The 22,523-nt window shown below is 43.9% G+C and overlaps 1 protein-coding gene across 2 annotated transcripts in view; it reads right to left on the reverse strand.

Annotated features, from left to right (window-relative positions):
- Window positions 1-1,573: 1,573 nt before the first annotated feature.
- Window positions 1,574-22,523, reverse strand: part of map1ab (microtubule-associated protein 1Ab) — a 75,168-nt gene continuing 54,218 nt past the window's right edge. For both annotated transcript variants that reach the window (XM_036146984.1, XM_021316392.2), the window contains 3 exons: window positions 10,085-10,167; window positions 9,673-9,810; window positions 1,574-8,039 (listed from right to left, as the gene is read on the reverse strand). In XM_036146984.1, the coding sequence (XP_036002877.1) occupies window positions 1,749-8,039; window positions 9,673-9,810; window positions 10,085-10,167 (6,512 nt within the window). In that variant the 3' untranslated portion in view covers window positions 1,574-1,748. The remainder of the gene's footprint in view (window positions 8,040-9,672; window positions 9,811-10,084; window positions 10,168-22,523) is intronic.

Raw genomic sequence — 22,523 nt, forward strand, 5'->3', positions numbered from 1 at the left:
TTTCTTGTCGCGATGAGATGGCCGCTGGCTGATTGGCAGCACTGGAGGAAATTCTCTCAGCGTCTTCTAATGGTCGGATCTGAGAAGTTGAAGCATCTCCTTCCTTCATGTCTTCTTTCTCTTTCTCGGATTTTTCAGGTTTGTCCACTTTGGGACTAAATGAAGATGATTCAGCAGCTTGGGATGTCTTGTTGTCTTGCATGTTTGTGGAGAAATAGCTCTTATCGGCACAAGGTGAATCTGCCCTTTCTTTTCTCTGACTCTCCTCCTCTTGCCCTTTCTCTCTGTCTTCGTCTCTCGGGGAGGCACTTGGGCTGTGGTGGCTGCTCTTTTCGCTCTCTGTGAGGGACACTGGGCTGTAGTCGACTCGGCTGAAGGACAGGGGTTCCTCCTTGTACTGATCGTCTAACAGGAACATGGCTCCTGCGACCTCCGCCTGGCTTGCTCTGCGGTTGTCATCAATGCATATATCAGAAGTGAGATCGAAGCCAAGGGAAACCTCAATATCTTCTCTCCTCTCCAGATCTTGGTCCTGTGGGATGGGCTTTTCATCTGGCTCATACTTAGAAGCACCAAAGCCTTCTGTCTCCTCTCTGAGGCCTGGACTTATAATCTCTGTCTTTAAGGTAATTTTTTCACTTGAATCTGTTTTTCCAGTTCCAATGGAGTCTCGGTCACCTGCATATTCTTTATCGATCATGAAATATGAACAAGGCTGTGATAGTCCTGGAGATGCCACCTCCCTTTCTCCTTCCATCTCCCTTTCTGCTTCTTTAGCTTGTCTCTCGTCTCGCTCTGTCTTTTCTGCACCACACGCACCCGACCTCGCCTCAGACAGTATATGTTTGTCTTGCAGAAGTGTTTCCTCCACACTGGATTGGCTTTCTGTGCTCGAAAGTGTGCCGCTCCGTGGTTGGCTGTCAGTGCTGGATATTATCGACGACACAGGCTTTGTCTCGGCTGTTTCTGATGCCGGTTCTGCTTTGACGGCTGTGGCACTGCAAACTGCTTCCTCCTCCTTTGATGTCACCATATCAATAGTCGACTCCGGCTTGGCGAGTGGTGCAGCTGTGGCATCTGTTTTCACAACATCTTTGTCAGCCTCGGGTGAAAGTATGGTTTCTTCTGTTCCAGAGTCTTTGATGTCCTCATCCAGGGAGGGCTCCTGCATCGTCAGAGTGGGTATGATCCCTGTGGGAAGCTGAGACGTAAGTGGTTTAGCTGGGTCACTCTGAGTTAAAGTTGCACACACCGAGGAAACGTCATGGTCAGATTTTCTCAACTCCACCGACAAAGGCCGGGAACCGGCTCCTCCCATACAGAAGTCCTCCTCTTCCTCGTCTTCTCTGTCTTCATCTGATGACTGGACCACAAATGCAGGTTTGTAATCTGACTTGGCAGCTAAAATCGTTTCTCCAGATATTTCCTGTGTTGGCTGTTTGACGCCTTTCTCCAGGTCTTTCTCCTGCAATTCCTCTTTCTCCCATTTTTCCTCCTTGGTTTGATCTGCCTCTGGGTAGTCAGGCTTTGCTTTCTCTGCGACATCGTCTACTTTTATGTGTGCAGGATCCTTTTCTGGAATCCTCTTTACATCCTCAGCCGGTTTGGTCTTTTCCTCTTTGATGTCCTCGTAAGTGTAGTCCTTTTCTTGTTCTTTCTCCATTTTCTGTTCTTTGCTCAATTCGGCAACGTGTGCATCGTCCTTTTCCCTCTCCATCCTCTCTTCCTGACTAAAAACTTTACTTTCTTTATCTTCTTTTAGTGGCTCCGCCTGGATATCTTGAAAGGACATACCAATGACATCTTTCGGCACAGATCCTTGAAGTATTCCTTCTGAGAGCCGTTTCCTTCCCCGGCTGGACTCCAGACAGTTTATCAGAACCTTCTCGATCTGTACTTTCATCACTAACACTCGTTTCTTTTCTATCATCCATCTTAGATTGGGACTCAGTGGGATAATTGTCTTTGCCAACTTTCTCCTCTGTGATGCTACTTGTTGGAATGTGTGCCTCCTTTACAACCTGACCGTCCGGCTTCACTTCACCTTTTTCCTCTTCACGCGTTTCAGCCTTTGACAGCTCCTTGTCTTGTGTGCCAGGGGATGGTTCAGTAGGATCCCCTTCTTTCTTGTCTGTGGTGTCAGTCCAGTCAAGCTGCTTCATTTGCTCTGTCATGGGTTTTTGGTCAATAATATCCTCTTCAGGGGGTTGTTTCACAGAAATGTCTCTTTTTTCCTGCAGCTTTCCATCCGTAGAGGTTTCAGCAGAAGTATCTGTGTCCTTTTCCTTCTCGGTACCAGATACATATTTAGTAACATCGATCTTTTCTTCCTCTTTCGTGACGTCAGGTTCTGCAATCACTGTCTTCTTCGTCTCGTCTTTGTCAGGTTTTAAATCTGATGTCTCATCATCCTTGGCTTCAACTTTCTTCTGCTCCTCTGTATCTGAGGAAACACCAGTCGTTTCTTGTGTTTCCTGCTCTTTGCAGGGTTTTATGTCTGAAATCATGTCTTTAGATGTATCTTCCCCCTCCTTGGAGTGCAGGATATCCTCACTGTGACCCTGAACTGTCGCGTGTTCTTCCTCGGACGGCTTGAGAGCTGTTTTTTCCTCCTGCTCTGCTGCCTTCTCTTTTGCTCCCTCTGCGTGGAGCTCTTTACTGATTTCTTTGTCTTGTTCAGCTCCTTTTGTGGGAGAGGCCTCATTACTGACATCCTTCGGGGCTGCTTCATCTTTGGTTGTTTTGACAGCCGGTACACACTCACTTATTACCGCATCTCCTTCCACTATTGGCGCTGCTTTGAAAGCAGACATGACATCTTCCTGTGTTTTATGCTGCTCCTCTCCTCCATCCGTGGTTGCTTTTTCAGTTTGAAGTGGTTCTTTTACTTCTTTGCTAGTTATGGTATCGGGGGATTCAGTATCTTTACGTATGACTTCAGGCTCTGTGTCCACTTTGCTAGCTTGTACTGCACCATCAGTGTCTTTACTTTCTTCGTGTTCCCTTTTTCCTTCAGTTGTTGGTTTGCCACCAGGGATTTCCTCCTTGCTAAGCAGCTGCTCCTCTTCCTCAGATGTCCCTGACTGAAGAGCCGTAGTACCTCCTTTCTTCATGTTCTGGTTATTGTCTTCATCAACAGGAGGTTTAAATAGCGATGCATCATCTTTGCTTTTGGTTATATCTTTATCTTCTTCCTGGCAAGGTTTACTGTGTGGGGTATCTTCTTTCTTTGTGATGTTCTCTTCCTGTTCACTTGGCATCCAGTCGGTAGCGATCTCCTTTTTACTCACTGTCTCATCCTTCTCCTCCACTTTGGCGTGGCTGAGCGTCCGGATTGCATCTGGCCTCATTTCTTGCTCATCATCTTCTTTGCTGGCAAAAGGAGCTTTAAATGTGTCACTAATTTCCTCATCTTTTTTTATCTGCTCCTCTCCATGATCTGTGAAGGGTTTAATGGCCGACACATCTTGTTTTTCCACTTCTTTTTCTTGCAGTTTGATTTCCGATGACTCTTTCTCCTTTTTCTTCTCATCTTGGGAAGACTCAGAAATTGGCACGTCATCTGTCTTTTCCTCACTCTGGCCCTCTTCTTTAACATCCCTGACATCTGATGTTTGGACCTTTTCAACATCTTTTTCATGGGTCTTGATATCAAATGTATCCGACTTTTCCATCTCTTTCTTCTCATCGTCTTTTAAAATCTTCTTATCAGATATATCATCCCTCTCCACCTCTGTTTCCCTTATGTCACCGGTGGTTTTGAGGTCAACTTCATGCTGTTGTATTCCCTCTTTCTCTGTCTGTTCATCTTCGACTTGTTTGACTGCAGAAGGCACAGCTTCTTTCTGGACTTGTTCATTGCTTTTAGTCGTATCCTCCTTTTCTGTCTCTTTGTGCTCACCCTTCACAGCTTCATCAGCAGCTATAGTGTCCTTTGCTCCTTCTGCTTTAGTAGGTGTAGTGTCACAAACATCCTCCTTTATGGAGATTTTCTCTACCTTCTCATCCACAACGGACGCTACGGCTGAAACGGCTTCCTGAATGACAGATTTCTGTTTTTCCTCCTCCTTCACTTCTTTCAGACCCGAAACCTCTTCATCTTTTTCATACTCTGCACTGGTGGCTTTAATGGCAGATTTATCATCATCATCATTATCTTCGTCATCGTCATCTTTTTTATCATGATCCAATAAACCCTTCTTCTCCTCTGGGAATTGACCTAATCCAGGCACTTTAGGTTCCTCCTCTCTGACACAGCTGTGTGGATCTTCTTCATCGGATGATGGGGTGGAATCCTCTACGGCCCCAATGGGTGGTTTAGTTTCTTTTAAGGTTGATGCAACAGCAGGCATTAATTCTGCCTCTTTTCCTTCATCTTTTGGCACTGAGGCAATCTCTTTTTCGTTCTCTTTCGTTACTTGAACCTCTTTAATGTCCTTTTCCAACAACTTGTCCTCAGATCCCCCAGACACTTCTTCAAACTGGCCTACTTTCTGCCTGTCAGCTTCTTTCTGCTTCTCACCTTCCTGGTCATCCTTGACTTTGGTTTGGCTGACCGTTGTGGCGACTTCCCCCGGAAGAACCGCCTCCTTCAGCAACTCCGACTCCAGGAAAACCTTTATCTTGCTTTCATCCGGAGACTGGTGAATGGGAGAATGAGCTGCACTCGAGGGTCCGGACTGCGGAGGAGAAGCCATTTTCACTGTGATGTCATCCGGACTGAAGCAACGCTCCTCGCTCTCTGAGGTCACGGAGTCGGATCCAAAGGGTCTCGTAGGCACAACCGATGAAATGTCTTTGGGTGCTACTGCATCTATGTTTTCCTCCTCCACTGGGAGATGGACTGGTTTGATGTCATGGTGAGTCTTCTCAGGAGATCTACGGTCAGAAAGCTCCACAATGTCCGCCTCTTTGCCCTGCAAGATTTGGGACGCGGCATAGCGCTCTTGGAGTTTTTCAAGAGAAATGTCAACATTAGGGGTTTGGTCTTCTTCCTCGTCTTCCTCTTCTTCTTCCTCTTCTGACTTGTCAGGCACCTCAGCTGCCATCTTCTCCTCTGCGATGGGGAGATGTAAATCACTGGATGGAGACTTGGACACCTTGTCCTCTTCCAAGGAAGGTGGTGATAGGCTTCCTGCAGAGCGTGGCTGCTCCTTGCCTTGGCCGGCGCTTACTGCTGTCGAAGAAGAAGGCGGGGTTTTAAGTGGTTCCTCGGCAGGGGGCGCGGCCACAGACGCCACCGACTGATCATCCGCAATAGACGTAGGAAAGGAGGACATTTTGTCGTACTCTGTGATAGAGGTTGCTGAGGACACGTGCTCTTCTTCCGCCAGAGGAGCGGTGATGATGTTGGTGAAAACAGATACTTGTTCCTGCACGCCTGGAATGAAAGCTTTGTCAGCCATGGCAGCTGCCTGCATCTCCCTCATGCCATGGATGTCTACAAAGGAGCCCGTCTTGTCTGGAACAGAGATGTCGTAGACACCGACGTCGTACTGGAGATGAGGGATTCTCTCCTCTGCCTCTTCGTGAATCTCCTCGTCAGAGATGGTCTGCTCGGTCTCGGAGTACCCGGGAATCAGCTCGTCCTGGATGTAGAAGACGGGTTCGGCTGCAGTGGCTCCTTCTGTGGCCGCCGCAGTCACAATCCCACTTGTTTTGGTTTCAACTATATCTTCAGGCTGGACTTTGATCTCTTCATCTGCTATCACGTCTAAGTCCTCCACCTCTTCCAGTTCAGGTTTTTCCAGTCCCTCCTCTTCCTCCTCCTCCTCCTCCTCCTCCACCTCCATCTGAGCTTCTTTCTCTTTCTCCACTTTAGATGGAGTCGTTTGGAGCTCCTGTGCTGTCAGAGCTTTAGTGGACAGATATTCTGATTTCTCCATTTCTTCTGTCTCGTGTTTCCTGTCAAGTCCATCATCCTTTGCCTCCGTCCACTTCGACTCATCTTCATCCACACCTATCCCCATATCCTCCTCCTCATCTTCCTCTTGCTCCACTGCTTTCTGTACTGCAGCAGGGGGCTCTTCCTCCACCTCTTCCTCGTCTTGAGATGCAGCTCCCTCATCCTCAAATGTCTGAGCTTCTTCCAGTTCCCTGTCCTCAGTGGACGCCTCGTCTCTTACTTCAGTTTTTGCTTCTGCCTCTGGGGCAGGTGCCTCCTTTTCAGGGGACTTTGGTTTCTGTGGGAGTTCTGAAACTGCATCTGGAGCTTCGGTCGTCTCTTGGATTTGGCTCTCTGCTGTCGGCTCAGGGGAATCCTTTTTACTCGCAGGTAGCTCTGCTAATACAGCATTACCTTCATCCTTTTTCAGTTCATCAAAATCCTTGGTGAGGTCTTCAGGTGTGGAGACAGCTGTTGGAGCCCCCCGCAGTACTCCCTCGATGGGCTCGGGTTTTATAACTTCAGGCTTCGCTTCGTCTACTTTGGGCTCAGCAGGTTCAGCCTTCGCAGCTTTGCTTTTTCCAGTTTTGGTTTTACTTGAGGCTTTTGCTCTGTGCAAGGTCTTCCTGACTTCAGGGGTGAGTGGTTTCAGGTCGGGCTTGGTGATTTTCCTCAGCTCAGGTTTGGATGCATCCTTCTTCTTGTCCTCTTTGGACTTGGCCTCTTTCTTTTCATCTTTTTTGGCAGAATCGTCTTTCTTCACTTTCTTTATCTCTTTCTTCTCCTTGTCTTTCTTCTCGTCCATTTTCGACGGCCTTTCCTTGGAATGCTTTTTCACGGTTTTCTCTTTCAGTTTTTTCTTTTCTGGCACTTCAGTTTTGGATTTTATGGTTTTGGCTGGCTTCTTCTCCTCTTTCTTCTCTACCACGTTTTCCTTCACAGAGTCGCTCTTTGCCTCTGTGGTGTTTGACACGTCGTCTTGTCCATCGCTTTCTTTCTTTGGGGTCTTTGCAGTAGTTTTAGGGGATGATTTGAGACTTTCTTTGCTATCTGTTCTTTGTTTTAGCTTGGTTTGCTTAATAACAGATGGAGGAGCTCCTGAGGCTATGTCCTTTTGTGTGGCTATGGGATACCTCAAGTAGTCAAGGTGCTTCAGTTTTTCCAGCCCCTCTAAGATCTTGTTTTGCGGTGCATTCCCCGGGAACAGCACTCTGATGATCTTTTCTGTAGGGTTGGCTGGTAGCCACACGATTAAGGCAGTGACTGATGTCAGGTAGGGCACAGATATTTCTCCTTCCTTCCCATTGGGAAGCACAATGCCAGTTTTGGCCTTGCTATTGCCAGCCCACTTCTGCATTAAAAACTGCATCTCTTTGCTGTCTTTGACAGGGTTGAGAATGTACATGTCTAACCTCCCCACTCCCATCTTATGAAAAAGTGTGATGGGCTCGATGTTGTTGCTGACCACTCGATACAGGGGGTCCGGCTTGATTCCTAGTTTACTAAGGTACTGCAGCGTAAGCGAGGCCTCTTCAATGCTGCGTTTCACTTTGAGATTGGATTCTGGCAGACGGAGCTTCTCTGGCACGTTGAAGAAGACGACGCCAAGCTCAGGAGAAATCAGGTTTTTCATCCAGTCACTGTAGTTTGTGGAGCCTTGTGACCGCTCCTCCTCCTGTTCTGCAATCTTCCTCTGAAGGAGCCCATTGATACCTGGGAGGTTGTCAGCTCCGATGTGAGTGAGCAGAATTGAGTCGATGCGGTCCAGGTGACGGACCAGTTTCCAGAAGCAGGACTTTCTCTCAGAGCCTCCGTCCACTAGGATGTTGAAGCCGTTCACAGCGAAGAGTGCCGAGTCTCCCCGTCCTCCGGGGAAGATGTAGCAGCATGGCTTGGACAGCTTCAGGAAGCCTCCGGAGGTGGGGGGCTCCAGCAGGTCGAAAGGCGAGGGGACGTCGACGGTTTCAGAGACGTACTCTGTGAACTCTGTGACGCCCTCCATCTTGGGGAGAACGGGCTCCGGGTTAAGTTTGTATTCCAGGAAGTCCCGCAGGGTGGGCTGCTGTCCCACCGAGCTCCAGCCCACCTCCCCACGGCAGGACACAGTGAGTGTTGCCTGCTGCTTGGGGGCTGCTGTTCCCAGCAACTCACTGACCTGCAGAAAAGAGACGACAAAGCATGTCTTGAATGTTGGTATCCATTAACATGAAACATTTGGGGAATTAAGATGTATAAGTGTAGGGATGGTAGTTCTAACAAAGGCTCTAATGGTTACTGTGACACACAGTGTCTGACAAGAGAATCCATTCATTTTGAACCACATTTTTCCACATTACAACCAAAACCGCTTTCATTGGGATCTCATGTGATAGAGCAACACAAACTATTGCATTATTGTGACATGAAAGTAAAATAATGTACGGTTTTCAAGGTTTTTTAAAAACACAAAGTGTGGCAAGCACGTCTGTTCTGCAGTTGCAGCTACTAGTCTGTTTGGAGTTCGTTTCTACATGCTTTGCCCATCTAAAGAAAGAGCTCTTTGCCCATTAGTCTTTGCTAAATAAAGCTTCTATAAAGATCCCGTCTTCAAGTCTCTGCCCGGATTCTTTATTGTATTTAGGTCTGGACTTGTAGTGGGCCACTCTGATACATGAATGTGCTTTAACTTCAGCCATTCCCCAGCATGCTGCTGCCACCTCCATGTTGCAGTGTGAGGAGGGTTTCTTCACGGTGACGTGCAGTATCAGTTTATTTCTCTGCTTATAATATGACAAAATGTGAAAAAGGTTAGACGAGAGTGAATACTTTTGCATACGGCTGTAAATATTTTTCATTCAACCGAAGCTAAGAGCCTTAATTTGTGTTTTCATCGGTAACCAGGGTTTTGGTTCACCATGGCACACCTGTTCTGGTAATATTTCACCAATACAATCTGCTTAGCCTCTGATAAGCCTCTTAAAAGCAATTTTTCATTAATGAATCTGCCAGTAAATCCCTCCACTGATAAGCTTTTTGAAGACTACACTGTGAAATATGGAGGTCACCTTGTTACGGGAGTGACTTAAAGAGGCTGTGATGCTGAGAGTTGGTGCTGAAGTCCGAGAGGCTGAATGAACAAACACATGCCTGTCATTGTGTTGGTTTTAGGAGATAAGGTCTCAACATGCAGACAGAATGAAAATAGGTATTTGTTTTTGGTGAGTGAGGTTACTCCTTTTCAGCTAGCCTCCTTTGGGGAGAACCAATCAGATGTGGCTGCGTGGCAATGCAGAGAAGCTCTTTCTTCCAGGCTTGTATTATTTAGCTCCATCCATCCTCCTATCAGTTCTTTACAGTTTTTGTTGCCCCTGCTGAGGAAAGGGAGTCCCACAGCAATGTATTGCCACCTCTATGCTTTAAAAGCAATCTCTTGAAGTTGATGTGAGGTGAAAGTTTGCCACCATACATGACGTTTCCAGTGTAAACCAAAATGAGTAATCTTGGTATCATTTCATCAGAGTCCCTTCTTCTACACATCTGCAAATAGGACTTCTCAAGGGTTTCTTTCAGCAACCGCTTTCTTCTTGTCACCCTCCCATAAGGGCCAGGTTTGTAAAGTTCAGGACTGATAACTGTTCTGCTGACAGATTCTCCATCCTCGTTGTTGGAGCTCCTCCAGAGTGACCATGGATTTACTTTAACCTCCACTTCCTAATTTTGAGCTACCTTGAGTTTGTCTATCATATAGAATCTCCCAAAAAACACATTGATGTTTGGGGTCGCAGTAGGACAATTGATGAGGGACTCACTGCAGGATCAGCAAAGATCTGGGAGAAGGTTTGATGGGTGAAAACTCCTGTCTGAAGAAGAAGGCCACCGTGATCTGAGCTCTGGCCACTCAAGACCAGAAGTTTGTGTCCTGCGGAATCTGTCACGAGAGACTGGATCTGGGACAAAGAGAGAGAAACAGACAGAGACAGAGAGGACAGTTAAAGGAGAGGCGCCACGGTCAGGACAGAGCAGAAAACACTCGCATCACGGATGAAGAGGCACAATAATTGTGTCGAGATTAACAAGAAAATGAGCACTCTTCTGCTTCATCCTCCGAACCAGAGAGACGGAGCTGCTTCTGATGACCGTGTAACAATCAGCAGTCCTTTCAAATCCTTTTTTCTTGCTCTCTACAAAAACAGGCTTGTTGACAGAAAGCATCCACCTCACCTCTGATACGACAGTGTCCACTGACGGGTTCACAAGCACCACAATCTCTAGGACATCGCTTTTATGGTGCAGAGTCCTTTCCCCTGTAAGATAAGAAACAAAACATGTTGTTATTAGTTTTATTTTTTAGAATAACAGAGTCCAAGCGGCTCAGCCCTGACGGCAAACAACGATCTGACCGGCATGTTGCCAGACCTTAGCCTCTGTGGTGCATTGACTTCCTGCTGGATCACGTCCAAACATGTGTTTAAGAAGAGTGTGAGGGTGGGTGTGAGGAAGAGTTACTAAACCGCCATCTCCACCTTATGTGGGGCAATCCCTATAAAGAGACGATCAGCCCACTTGGGCCTCAGGGCTAGAAACGAAGCTGGAGCAGGAAAGAGGTCACTGGTTACCCCAAACCAGAAAGCAATTAAACATTGTTTTATACGCTTTAACTCCTTTTAATCTCTACCCCAAAGCACTGCTGAATGCAGATCAACCGTACACGGTATCATTTTCAAGATTCTACCCACGTACGGGTAAAAGAGCTATGGAGAGGTACTGACAACAAAGAAGAAAAAGTTTACACATTAAGGAAGTCTAATGATAGGAAGAGCTCAGTGGCTCCATTTAGCACATTCCCTAAGTTTGCAGCTCTAGATTTCATTCTTATATTCTGCTACGTCAATTCTTAGCATCAACATAGACAGCATGTGGTGTTCATCCGTACTTTATTTCATTGGACCAGGCGCTTCCAAAAAACAAAAGCTAATGATGGCAGCCTAAAAAAAGAAAGCATCTGAGTCTCTATCAGTCTCTAGATTCATTGAGCTCAGTTAAGCAACATATAATTTCATACATGAAAGAAATTATTTCAAATGGGTACCATCTGTTAGTTATAAATGTCTCAGTAAGTCATTGATTTAGAGATGATAATCAGAAGTATATTAGCAGTTTTCAACAGATCTTGTTTTTTGTTAAAACGGCAATGCAAAAAAAGGCTGAATGCCTTTAAATCCTGTAGCCACATTTCTGTCTTTTCTATCAGGGATGATGTCATGTAATAATGATGTACAGGAGATTGCTAAGGTATTCACTCTTGTTTTTCACATTTTGTTTACGATAGAGATACTTCAGCGAAAATGACTTCATTATGTTCTATTTGGATTTTTAGTGATTGACCAAATAGCAGATAAATGTAAATTCTGACCCGTGTTCTCTGGTACCATTAAATTAAACCCTGTGCAACCAATCACCTTCAGCTGTCACCTAATTAGCTAGCAGCGTGCGCCTATATATTATTTAATCTCAGCATAAATGCGGATGTTCTTTGAAGGCCTAAGGCATTTGTTAGGAAACACTGAAAAACAAAGAGTACCACAAAGAGAAAGGGGAGCATTACACGCAGCTCAGAGGTTTATGGTGACTCTGGAGGAGCTGCAGAGATCCACAGCTCAGCTGGGATATTCTGTTGCCAGCGCTGCTATATTAGCCGTGCACTGAGCAAATCACGCCTCTATGGACGAGTAACAAGTCAAAAGCTACTGTGAAAGAAAGTCATAAAAAGTCAGAAGAAGGGAAGATGGTGCAAAATTTAACTCCATGCAAAAATGATATTTATGGTGAAAAACTCACTCTTCACATCACCCTCAGCACACCATAGCCACTGTGAAACATGGTGATGACCGCATCATGCAACAAGTAAACCCTTTTCCATTACAACTCAGTTATGCACTGCTTATTGTTGGTCTGTCACATAAAACCCTAATAGAATACATTCAAGTTGGTGCTTTTGACGCACAAATACCTTCCACAAAACGTGAAAGGTTTAGGATAACACCCTTAAAACTGCCTTCTCACTGAGCTGAACTGGAGGATGTAGCTCCCTGTTGATGTCACCATGGCAACACAGTGATGAGCAGATTTTCTCCCCGATGGACACATTAAAGCTGTCTTCATGTCTGACAGATGAGGGTTTTTTTGACCAGCTGGCCTGTGCACTGTGTGATCACTAAGAGGTGACCTAGTCATGTCGTTGGTCAAGGAGCGACGCCCCTCCCTGTTTCAAAGAAGAAGCTGGAACGACAGGCAACAGGTCAGAGTCGCGACACTTCAGCAGATCCAGCCGCAGGCCTGTCTGGTTTCACGTTATGAAGACTCAGCTGTGAGGCTGCAGGGTTGATATGCAAGCAGACTGTAACACTGACAACAACGCAGAGCTTTAAGGACAATGAACGCAGGCGGCGTCCAGCTACACAGGGATCTGATTCATTTCCTTCCTGAAGAAAGTGTCCCAGAGAGACGGTGTCCATCTGTCCATCTCTTTTTTTTTTTTTAAGGTGAACTGAAGGAGAAGAGACTGCATTAGCTTCTGCTGATGGCTGCCTGCAGGGCGGCTGCTCGGCGACACTGAATGACTGGTACAAGAAGATACTAAAGCAACAAAGGAGCTCTGTCTGGAACGCTGCTGTTTCCACCGGGGCGTGACCTCGGAGAGGAGCACTCGGGCCTCTTAGAACAGCTTCATATTCACTTGTAATTACAACTAATGTTCACATTTCTGTGAATCCGAATGACGCAGAGCAATTTCAAAAGGTCTAGTAATTTTCTTTTTTTTTTTTCTTGACTGGTCCACAAGAGTGTAAAACCATCGTCTTTTGACCTGAGGATGTGAAAAAAGTGATTATTTTCATTATTCTATTTTTTATTTAAACAATACAAGGTTATTTGGTAAAAAAATCTTATTTTTCATTTATTTTATAAAATAAAATAATTATATGAGGTTGAAAGTAATGTTTTTCAAAAAAGAAAGAACAAAAAATACTACTGCAAAGGTTTTCAGCTCAACTCTGTGTCATCAAAAGCACGAGGTTCTTCCATCCCTATTAATGAAATCTGTCCCCTGGATGTTCAGCGGTCCACAAGTTTAGTGATAAGAATCAATCAAAGTGATATAGCTACAGTCCATCAATCTGTAAAAAGGTTGTAAGGCAAATTTCTGAACCCACCTTTGCTCCATCATTCTGCCGTGAGAAAAATGATTTACAAGTGGGAAATAGTTCAAAGGGTCGCCAATCCTTCCAGGAGTGGACATCCCATCACATTCACTCCAAGGTCAGATCATGCAATGCTCAGAGAAACTGCAAACAAAACGTAAGCGCTCAATACCACTGTCTACAGAGCCCAGTTAGCAGTAAATATTAAATCTGACAGCAATTAGAAAGAAATACGGACCAAGTGTGGCTTCTTTGAAAGGGTTGCAAGAAGAAAGCCTCCCTCTTAAATTATCTTGGCAGCTTCCCTTAAATCGGAAAAGTTGCATGTCGCTGAACCACAAGGTCTCTGGAACAATGACCTTTAGACCATCAGATCAGATGAGACCAAAGTCGAGACATGGGATAAAATGTTCAGCACCTTGCTGCATGTTTGCTGTAAACTAAACACAGTGTAAGCAGCCCAATCATATCAAACAGCTGTCAGGCCCGGTGGTAACAGGGTGGTGATTTAGGCCTTTTTACATCTGCGTCACCTGACCACCTCACAGTTGCTGAGTCATGAAAGTTTTCTAAAGCCAAATGTGAGGTCGACCGTCTGACAGCTGAAGTTTGACTGAAACCGAGGCATTTAACAGGACAATGTCTGGACTGATTAGAGAGCTCTGCAGAAGGCATTGCCCCCGAACCTGTCTGAACTCACAGGACCAAATGAATTCATAACAATGTGAGAGACTGAACATTTCCTGATTCAAGTTATTGCTGCTAGACATGGTTCAACAAGCTATTAAATCCCGTTGTGTGGTTAATTCTTTCACAACCGCAAAGGCAGCACAGAGACTTTCAGTCTGACTGACTGCATATTCACAATGTGTTACTTAAAAGCCCTGATGGCGCTGTTTGGGCAATCCATCCGAGGAGCAATCAACCAATTTATCATTTAAAATCAAAATGTCAACCTCATGGTGGTACTACCAGAGAATCCAGCCAGATCCTCTGGGTATAAAGGCCCCCTACACCTAATTTTAACTACATCCATTCCACATTGTAGAGATACTGCAGTGGAAATGATCATAACTAAGAGCTGATCAGAGGCTTTCTTCCCAGTTTTAATGAAAAGCATCAGAAACATGCAATAATACCATAATCTCAGTTAACGCTTAATCCATCCACAAGGGTTGGCAAGAGTCTCCCCATAATCTGTTGAAGGTTCACACTGATGCTTTTCTCATTGACCCACAGGATGGTGGAAATCGGCTAATCTACGCCGTATGTAGGGCTTGGCCCAGCTGAACAAATGTCATAGTAGCAGGTTATCTGTTCATGGCGGACTCCAAGTGATCAAACATGGACAACAAAAAGAAATAAAACGTTTTTTATGTCATAGTCTGAGGTGAAGCATCGGATTGATGATATGAGGCTAATGTCGGCTCCTTGTTTCAAATGTTTGCTTCAAACCGTGCTGGCATCACCCAAAGCTAAGAGTCATCATCGAATTACATGAAGTAAGATGGAAATGCGCCGTGTCTTAGAACCTCTGAGCTATTTCTGCCTCTGAAGTACATCTCCCATACTAGTATGACTTTTTTAAAATCAGACAATAACAGCCTCTCTGTTTTAGAATTTTACACATTATTACGATATTAATAAAAATTCAACATTAAGCACACATTGATTCCTGGATCAGTGTGCGCTTCTGTGCTTTTTGTGTCGGCCGAGGCAAAGGACCGTTCATACTGAGCCTGGTTCTGCTGGGAGTTTTCCTCCCTGATAAAGGGGAGTTTTCCTCTCCACTGTCGCTTCATGCTTGCTCAGTATGAGGGATTGCTGCAAAGACATGGACAATGAAGACGACTGTCTACTGTGGCTCTACGTTCTTTCAGGAGGAGTGAATGCTGCTTGTAAAGACTTGATGCAATCTGCTGGGTTTCCTTAAATAGGAAACTTTTTACCAACCTGTATAATTTGACTTTGTAAAGTACCTTGAAATAACGTGTTGTGAATTGGTACTATATAAATAAAATTTAATTGAATATTAAACAACTGATATGTACAGAGCCTTGAGAAGGTATTAATGGCTTGTGATGTTTTTCACATTTTGCCAGGTTACAAGACATGCACAAACCTTCATGTATTTTCGGGGTATATAAATTCTACCTGACAGCTTGTTTTTTTTTTTTTTGTTTGTTTCGTTTTTTAATCCATTTGAGCTGGACAACCTACTTTGAGACATGATGTACTTCAAGTATTAAGAATGCTGATAGGTTTAATAAATGGCCGTTGGTTTTGACACAAATTGGCAAAGTGAAATCTATTTCAAAGCCGTATGAAAAATCTTTTGTCCTAAGTGTTTTATTTTTTTGTTTATGTAGGGAATCTAAGCCTATTATACACAAACATCAATTTAGGTCTTCACTTTGAATAATTAGAACGCATATGGAGCAGTGGATCTCTGCAGCTCCTCCAGAGTTACCATAAACCTTTTAGCTGTCCTTCTGATAAATGCTCTCTGAACACTTTTGAGATCTCAGTTTCTACAAAATGGAAGAAACATATTTATTCCATTTCACATTTTTGCACTGCTTTGTGTTGCTCTATCCCGAAAAATCTCTGCAAAACCACGTTGTAATTGAAACATGATAAAAAGGAAGGAAAAAAAAGCGCTAGTTTCTCTGAGGTACGTTAGAACATCTCCATTAAGTTTGAGGTGGTTGATTGAAATGTTAAAAATGTCTTCTTTTTATTGTTGTTTTATGTGGACGTCTTATCAGAACGTCTGCAAAGATCAATCTTTCTTGTAATAATAACTTTTGTGACACAGACGATTCTGGATATCATTTGCCCCCGTTCTGTCAGCAGTGCTGAAAATCTTGTGAGGTGAACTCTTTGCTCTCTTTCTGGTCCTCTGCTCTGTTCGTAACGGCGAGGCGGCCCAGAGGAAGAAGGTCGTTCGTCAGATGGAGCTGGGTGTCTGTGCTCATTTTGGCTCTCCCTCAGCTGACCTGTTTGATATAAATACCCACGTCTGAACTCCCAAAACGAGAACGCTCGATTTAAAAACGACGCTAAAACAGAGCACTGACTGAAGGAGGCCCAGCCGCTGTGCTGCTCCAGATAACATGTTCCAGAACGAGAGCAGCGAGGTGGACGGTTCAAGGAATTTTAAGATGACAGGTTAAATAAATTCATACAGAAAGCTAAATCTAGAGTCACAGGAGAACTGCCATTCAGGGCATAGTTGAGATGCTGTTCAGTGAGGTTTGACTGATGGTGTTAGAAAAATGGACGATCTAGCAAATTTCTCATTATAAGAGTTTAATAACAACAGGGAGGCAGAACGACAGCCAAGCTGTTGTAGATGTAAAACAATGGAGCTTAATGATGCATCTCATTTTGCTAAAGTGACACTGATGTCAGCCCGTGCACAAGGTCGAAGCCTGTGTGGGTGCCGTAAGGTTAGTGTTAGCCTTGCAAAATCAGCAATATAGGAAAGGTTATGTTACAGCTAAAATAATGGCTCTCTTAATTTGCTGATAAATGTATTTCACAAGGGTCAGGAGCAAAGAGTTATTCAAATGATCCAGTCTACTGGTAGTGAATGCATTTCTATGGCATGGTGATGTTCTAGTTTAAGGGCAGGTGGTAGTAGGAAGCCCCGTATGGATCATGTCATAAAGTAACAGCCGATATCATAAGAAACATAACACACTTTGAAATACGAAGGTAACTTCATTATACACATTGTATCATGACAAAGGGCTTTTTATTTAAGCTACAGAAAACAAGAAAATCAAATCTGAAGCAGCAAATGAGCCTAAAACACTACATCTATCACCCGTCGTAACAAAAACATGTATTTGCTCTAAATTGGAGAAGTCAGGATTTTTTTGTCACCGAGACCGATCCAAGTCAAATAAGACTAATATTTTCCTGATATCGTCCCAGTCCGATATGTAAATAAAATCAATGCCATGTAAGGTATATTTGACCAGACACATACAGCTGATCAGGATGGATGGATGGATATAGAGCTACTGTAATTTTAATGTGAGACACTTTGCTAAAATACTAGGCTACCATTAGAACATTCTCTCTCTGTTTTGATGTGATGGTTGATCATTTGGCTAACCCAATCATTAGCTAACACCAATTCACAACACCTCATCTCAAGGCACTTTACAAAGTCAAATTCAATCAAATCAGACAGATTGGTCAAAATGTTTCCTGTCTAAGTAAAACCCAGAAGATTGTATTGAGTCTTGACAAGCAGCATTCACTCCCCCAGAAAGAACGTAGAGCCACAGTGGACAGTAGTCTGCATTGTCAATGGCTTTGCAGCAATCCCTCATACTGAGCATGCATGATGCGACAGTGGGGAGGAAACACCTTCATAAAATGCCTCTAGTGACAGCTCAATATGATATAGATTCTAAAGGAAGGGTTTAGAAAATCTAATTTTGTATAATAGCACTGGCTTGGTGTCAATTTAATTGACCTAAAGACACACATTTAAATGGCCAATTTCTATAGTTTAACATAGTGCAAACCTGTGAATGCTATACACTTTAAAAATAAAGCTCAGGCTAAACACTTGCAAGAAGACTGTAGATCTATGCATACACTTACTGGCCACTTACTGGCCACAACCTGCTTAACTGCACAAACAGCAGATCAACCAATCACATGGCTGCATGTAGTCATGTAGACCTGGTGAAGACCACTTGAAGAAGGACAGGGGCGAAAGGGGATTTAAGCTGTCGGTGCCATACCGGCAGTTTTAGAAACTGCCAATCTACTGGGACTGTCACACGTAACCATCACTTAAATTTAAAGGCAATGGTTGGGGGGGGGGGGGGGGGAGGGGGTTGGGGGAGGAAATATCCAGTGAGCCACAGCCTTGCTGATGTCAGAGGTCAGAGGAAAATGGGCAGACTGGTTCAAAATGGTGGAAAAGTAACAAATAACCATTCATTAAAGCCAAGGCAGGTACAACCCATCAAACCTTTAAGCAGACAGGCTGCAGCAGCAGAAGATGACATTGGCTGCTGCTCCTGTCAGCTAAGAACAGGAGACCCAGGCTCCAGTTCATTCAGTGTCACTGAAATTGTACAATAACAGATTAGTCCAATCCAGCTGCACTTCAGCTATTTCATTCCTCTGAGAATTTTACAAAGACAGCAAAAAAGTATAGCTCCATCATGCCTTGCGCCAATGCTTCAGGCTGCTGGTGGTGGTGCAATGATGAGTGCAGCCACAGCCAAGCTGATTATTGTTGTCGACCTTGTCAGTCCCTTTATGACCATCTTCTGATGGCTACTTCCACTAGGATGTTGCATCATGTCACGAAGCTCATATCATCCCATGCTGGTTTCTTGAAAATGTCAATGAGTTCACTTTACTCCACTCCAATAGAGATCGAGTAACTATTGACATGCTATCATGTCAATATGGAGCAAAAGGGAATGTTTCACTTTACCTAATCTTTACCATGAAGAAGGAAAGCAGTTCTGAGGACAAAGAGGAGTCCATCCTGATAGTGGTATGATGTTCCTAATAAAGAGGCTGGTGAGTGTGTAATAATCTCTACATCACTTATTCCACAGAGGTGGTCCAAGAACGGGAACATTGGCCAAACTAAAAAGCAGTCGCTGAATGATCCAGAACATAAGTCAGAAGAAATATTAGTGGGTCGTAGAAAAAGGGTCAATAAATAGATGGGTCCATGAACCAGCCCTGACTGACAGGAGCCCAGAGCCGGGCAAAAGAACGAGCAAACAAATGACTGTGAGAAATAATTCCAATGACGCATGTTTTTAGTGGTAGCCCCGATGTAATGTGCTGAATATTAGCTCCAGCTGTCAAATTATTTGATCAAGTATAATACTACTAGCCTGGCCAGCCAGACTGACTACCACGGAGGATAAGTCAGTCTGGTAAGGCTCCGTAGCTCCTAAAACGGAACGGACCAATCGCGGCGGTACTTTACGATACGTCGCTCCCAGCAGCAGAATTACCCATAATGCAGTAGCGCTTTTTGGTAACCGTAACAGTCAAAACACATAAAGAGGTTTTTCTTTGCTTGGTGTCTTGGAAGATAAAGGAAGTGCATGTGAGAACACCATGTAGCCTCTGATTTTTTTTTAGACAAAAGCGGTAAAAGAATTGTTTACTGGAGAGTTTGCGTTATGGCATGACATGTTTTGCCATAATGCAAAGTGTTTAAAAACAGTGTTTTAAAAAACAGAGCACGTCACATGTTTTTTTTGTGTGGCATCCATAGTTATCTGATTGGTGCTAACCTGATGACGCTGACCCTGTTAGTCCCGGCTCTACCAGCTCCTCACCAGACTGATGCGCTTGTGTATACGCCGCTAGTCAGTCTGGCTGGGCTGGCTATAAAACTACAGGCCAGAAAGAAAAAACAGTGGCATCTATTTCATCCAATCAACAGCCACATTGTTAAACATGGACAGAACAGTAAAAATAGAGATCTCCATCTTGATCAACATAAAATATTGTAACAGGCCTTTTGGAAATCCTCCTAATTTAGCAGTTTATTTTCCTTAAACTTAAATCCCATAAAGCGAAGTTAAGTTAACCAATCTGTGAGTCAGTGAGGGTGAACTGATTTCTTTTTACACCCGTCAGATCAATAGAGGTTGACAGGGGCTGACATGAAAAAGTTCTTATCCTGTTCCCAAACTCATTTGCCTAATGTGAGCTCATTCCTCTCCTAGGATGATAATATTGTGTGCGCTTAGGAGATAAAACAGGGTGAAGTGACTTGGAAAATTAAAGAAGCTAATGCAGACATGACTGTCTCCATCCTCATTTCAGCACCTCGTGGCAGAGGAGAGCGAATCAAATTGAAAAGTCTTTTAATTTAAAAGTGTTGTGACTGCCGAGGCACTGTTCCAGACAAGCCCGTAGAGCACTCAAGGCAAAGTAATTAGTGCAACAAAAATATATTTACGTGTTTCCCCATATAGCACTATAATACATTTTACATTTCCATCTGCTGTTTGCCACGGCTGTTCAACCGAGACCATAAACACCACATCTGCTGCCATCGGCTGCTGCCTTGATTATTGTCTATTTATCTCTAACACAAATAACGAAACGAGCAGATTCTTGAGCTGCAGCTCGTTCACAACTGCAGGAAGCCAACGCTCAGCTCCTGACGCTAATCCTGGTCCTGTGATTTAAAACTCTAAGCTGCTAGACCGGCTAAAGCTCTGTTATATCAGTAACAGCTAGCTGTCAGCCTCTCTGGGAAAATAAAACAAAATAACCGTATAATATAATACCAATACTGTATCGAGACCCTGCTGTGTTTAAACTGGTCAAAGAGCTTCCCAGTACTTCTTAGTTCATTTAAATAATGTAATAGGTCCCCGTTGGTCGTTTTAAAGCAATCTTCCTGGAGATCATAGATTGTCATAATTTAAATAGACTAATTCATTTCCCCAAAATGGCATAAAAAGAACAGCAGAATGAAAAACAAAAATCCTGAAAGAAAAATGTACTGTAAAGTCACATTTTCTATTCCAGTTTACGACTTTTGGTAAAGCGTTGGCCTGCCTATACTGATTTCCTCTTCTTTCTGTTTCCCTTAAAGTGAGTTGGGCATGGCAGGAGGGTAAAAGCGAAGGAGGCCTAGTGAAAAGGCCCGGGTGGAGGTACATCATCAGCAGCAGCAGCTATGCTTTCAATCTGTGTGATCGTTCCGGACTTAGACCTGCCTAGTTAGATGACAGAAAGAACTTGAAGGACGCTTAATATGTAAGCGAATAATATTTCTGTTGCTCCAGTTAAGCTACTATGTTGGTGGTCACGACGAACCTGGTAAACAACAAGCATGGTGGCGCACTCCCCTCTCTGTTATTTAATCTAACCATTAGACAAACACCTACACAGTAGAAGTGCTATTTTATATTAGCTAAATGTAATTACATTTTTATACATAAGATTACAAACAGCCTAAAGGCTCACTCATATTGTCCATTTATTGAACAGAAAATATTCACTTTGATCCTTCGTTGAGTTAGCAAGGACAACCAACACTAGATGGTCGCACACTATCCGGCAGAACGTAATCGTAACGTGTGCAGTTCCAGTGTTTTGACTGGACGGTCCGAGTATTTGTGCCCCTCAGCTGTGCTGAGCGTGTTGGGCATGGGCGCTGCGAGTTCATATAATAATAATAATAATAATAATTGAACTTTATTGATCTCACAATGGAGAAATTCACTTCTGCATCTTAACCCATCCCCTTGGGGAGCAGTGGGCTGCCACTGTGCGGCGCCTGGGGAGCAATCGGGGGTTAAGGGTCTTGCTCAGGGACCCAGAGTGCAGGCAGTAGGGGTTGAACTCAGAACCTCTGGGACCCAAGCTCAACACTTCTAACCACTAGGCCACAACTCCCCTCAAGGCACCTCAAGAGGATTCAGCCTACTGAGCTTGTCAGTATTCTGGCAGAGTTAGATATATAGACACAAATGTTTATAAGCGAATTTTATTGGTAATGGAATATGTCTTTTTTTTTTTTTTTTTTTTTTTTTTACATTATTACTCTATAAAGAATGATCCTGTCCCACTGATTATTGTGAACATGGAGCTCCATAGCGACATCTGGTGGGGCCCACTGGCCCCAAATGCAGAGACGCCACAGGTTTTATTACATTAGTGTGTTTTTTTATATCGCAAGTCGTTTAGTCTGCAGCTGCAGCCTATTTTTATTCCTAGTTACCGTGTTTATCCTGATTGCATGTAGACGTTGTGCTGGGTTAGGTCAAAACTCTGAGATTTTTTTTTGTACTTGCTTTGCTTTTTGTTGCCTAGTCGCTACGGTGACGTGTGCCACACCAAAGTGGCAATTACACATGTTGTTTTGGGATGATTTGATTGCTGACGTGATAAATCCTTTCTAGCTTGTTTGGTGAATGCGTATACAAATCACTGAGAAGCCCTAGCTGCACCCACTCATTAGCTCCAGTGTTTTCCTAAAATAAATCACACTACAAAATATGCATATGCACGCATATCGTTGTAAAGAAATTGTGCTTTGATAATGTAAATAACCACCATAAGGATAGCTTGGTGTAACTGGCCTGTTGTTGATAGAGACATAATAAATGCAAGTCATACAACATGACACAGTGGAAACTTCTGATTCAAATCTAACAAAGGTTGAAAGTTCAGCACACTGAGCAGATTTAGATAAATGTTCTTTTACATTAAATCCTATAAGTGGGCTCTGTCAAAGCTCCACTTCGTTATCTCTATAACAGCCACAGCCGCATAAATCCTGACCGGGAAGGAACAGTGTAAGCCTAAAGACCGCCAAGTGCTTTACTAAGTTTTTTAGTCATTAGTGAAGAAACTTCCACCTGGCTTAACAAAAAAGTCATTATCTTCAGTTCTGACACATTTAAAGAGCAAAAGAGAAGGAGGGAGACGAGGAA

The sequence above is a fragment of the Fundulus heteroclitus genome, chromosome 2, assembly GCF_011125445.2.
Source record: "Fundulus heteroclitus isolate FHET01 chromosome 2, MU-UCD_Fhet_4.1, whole genome shotgun sequence".
NCBI lineage: Eukaryota > Metazoa > Chordata > Actinopteri > Cyprinodontiformes > Fundulidae > Fundulus > Fundulus heteroclitus.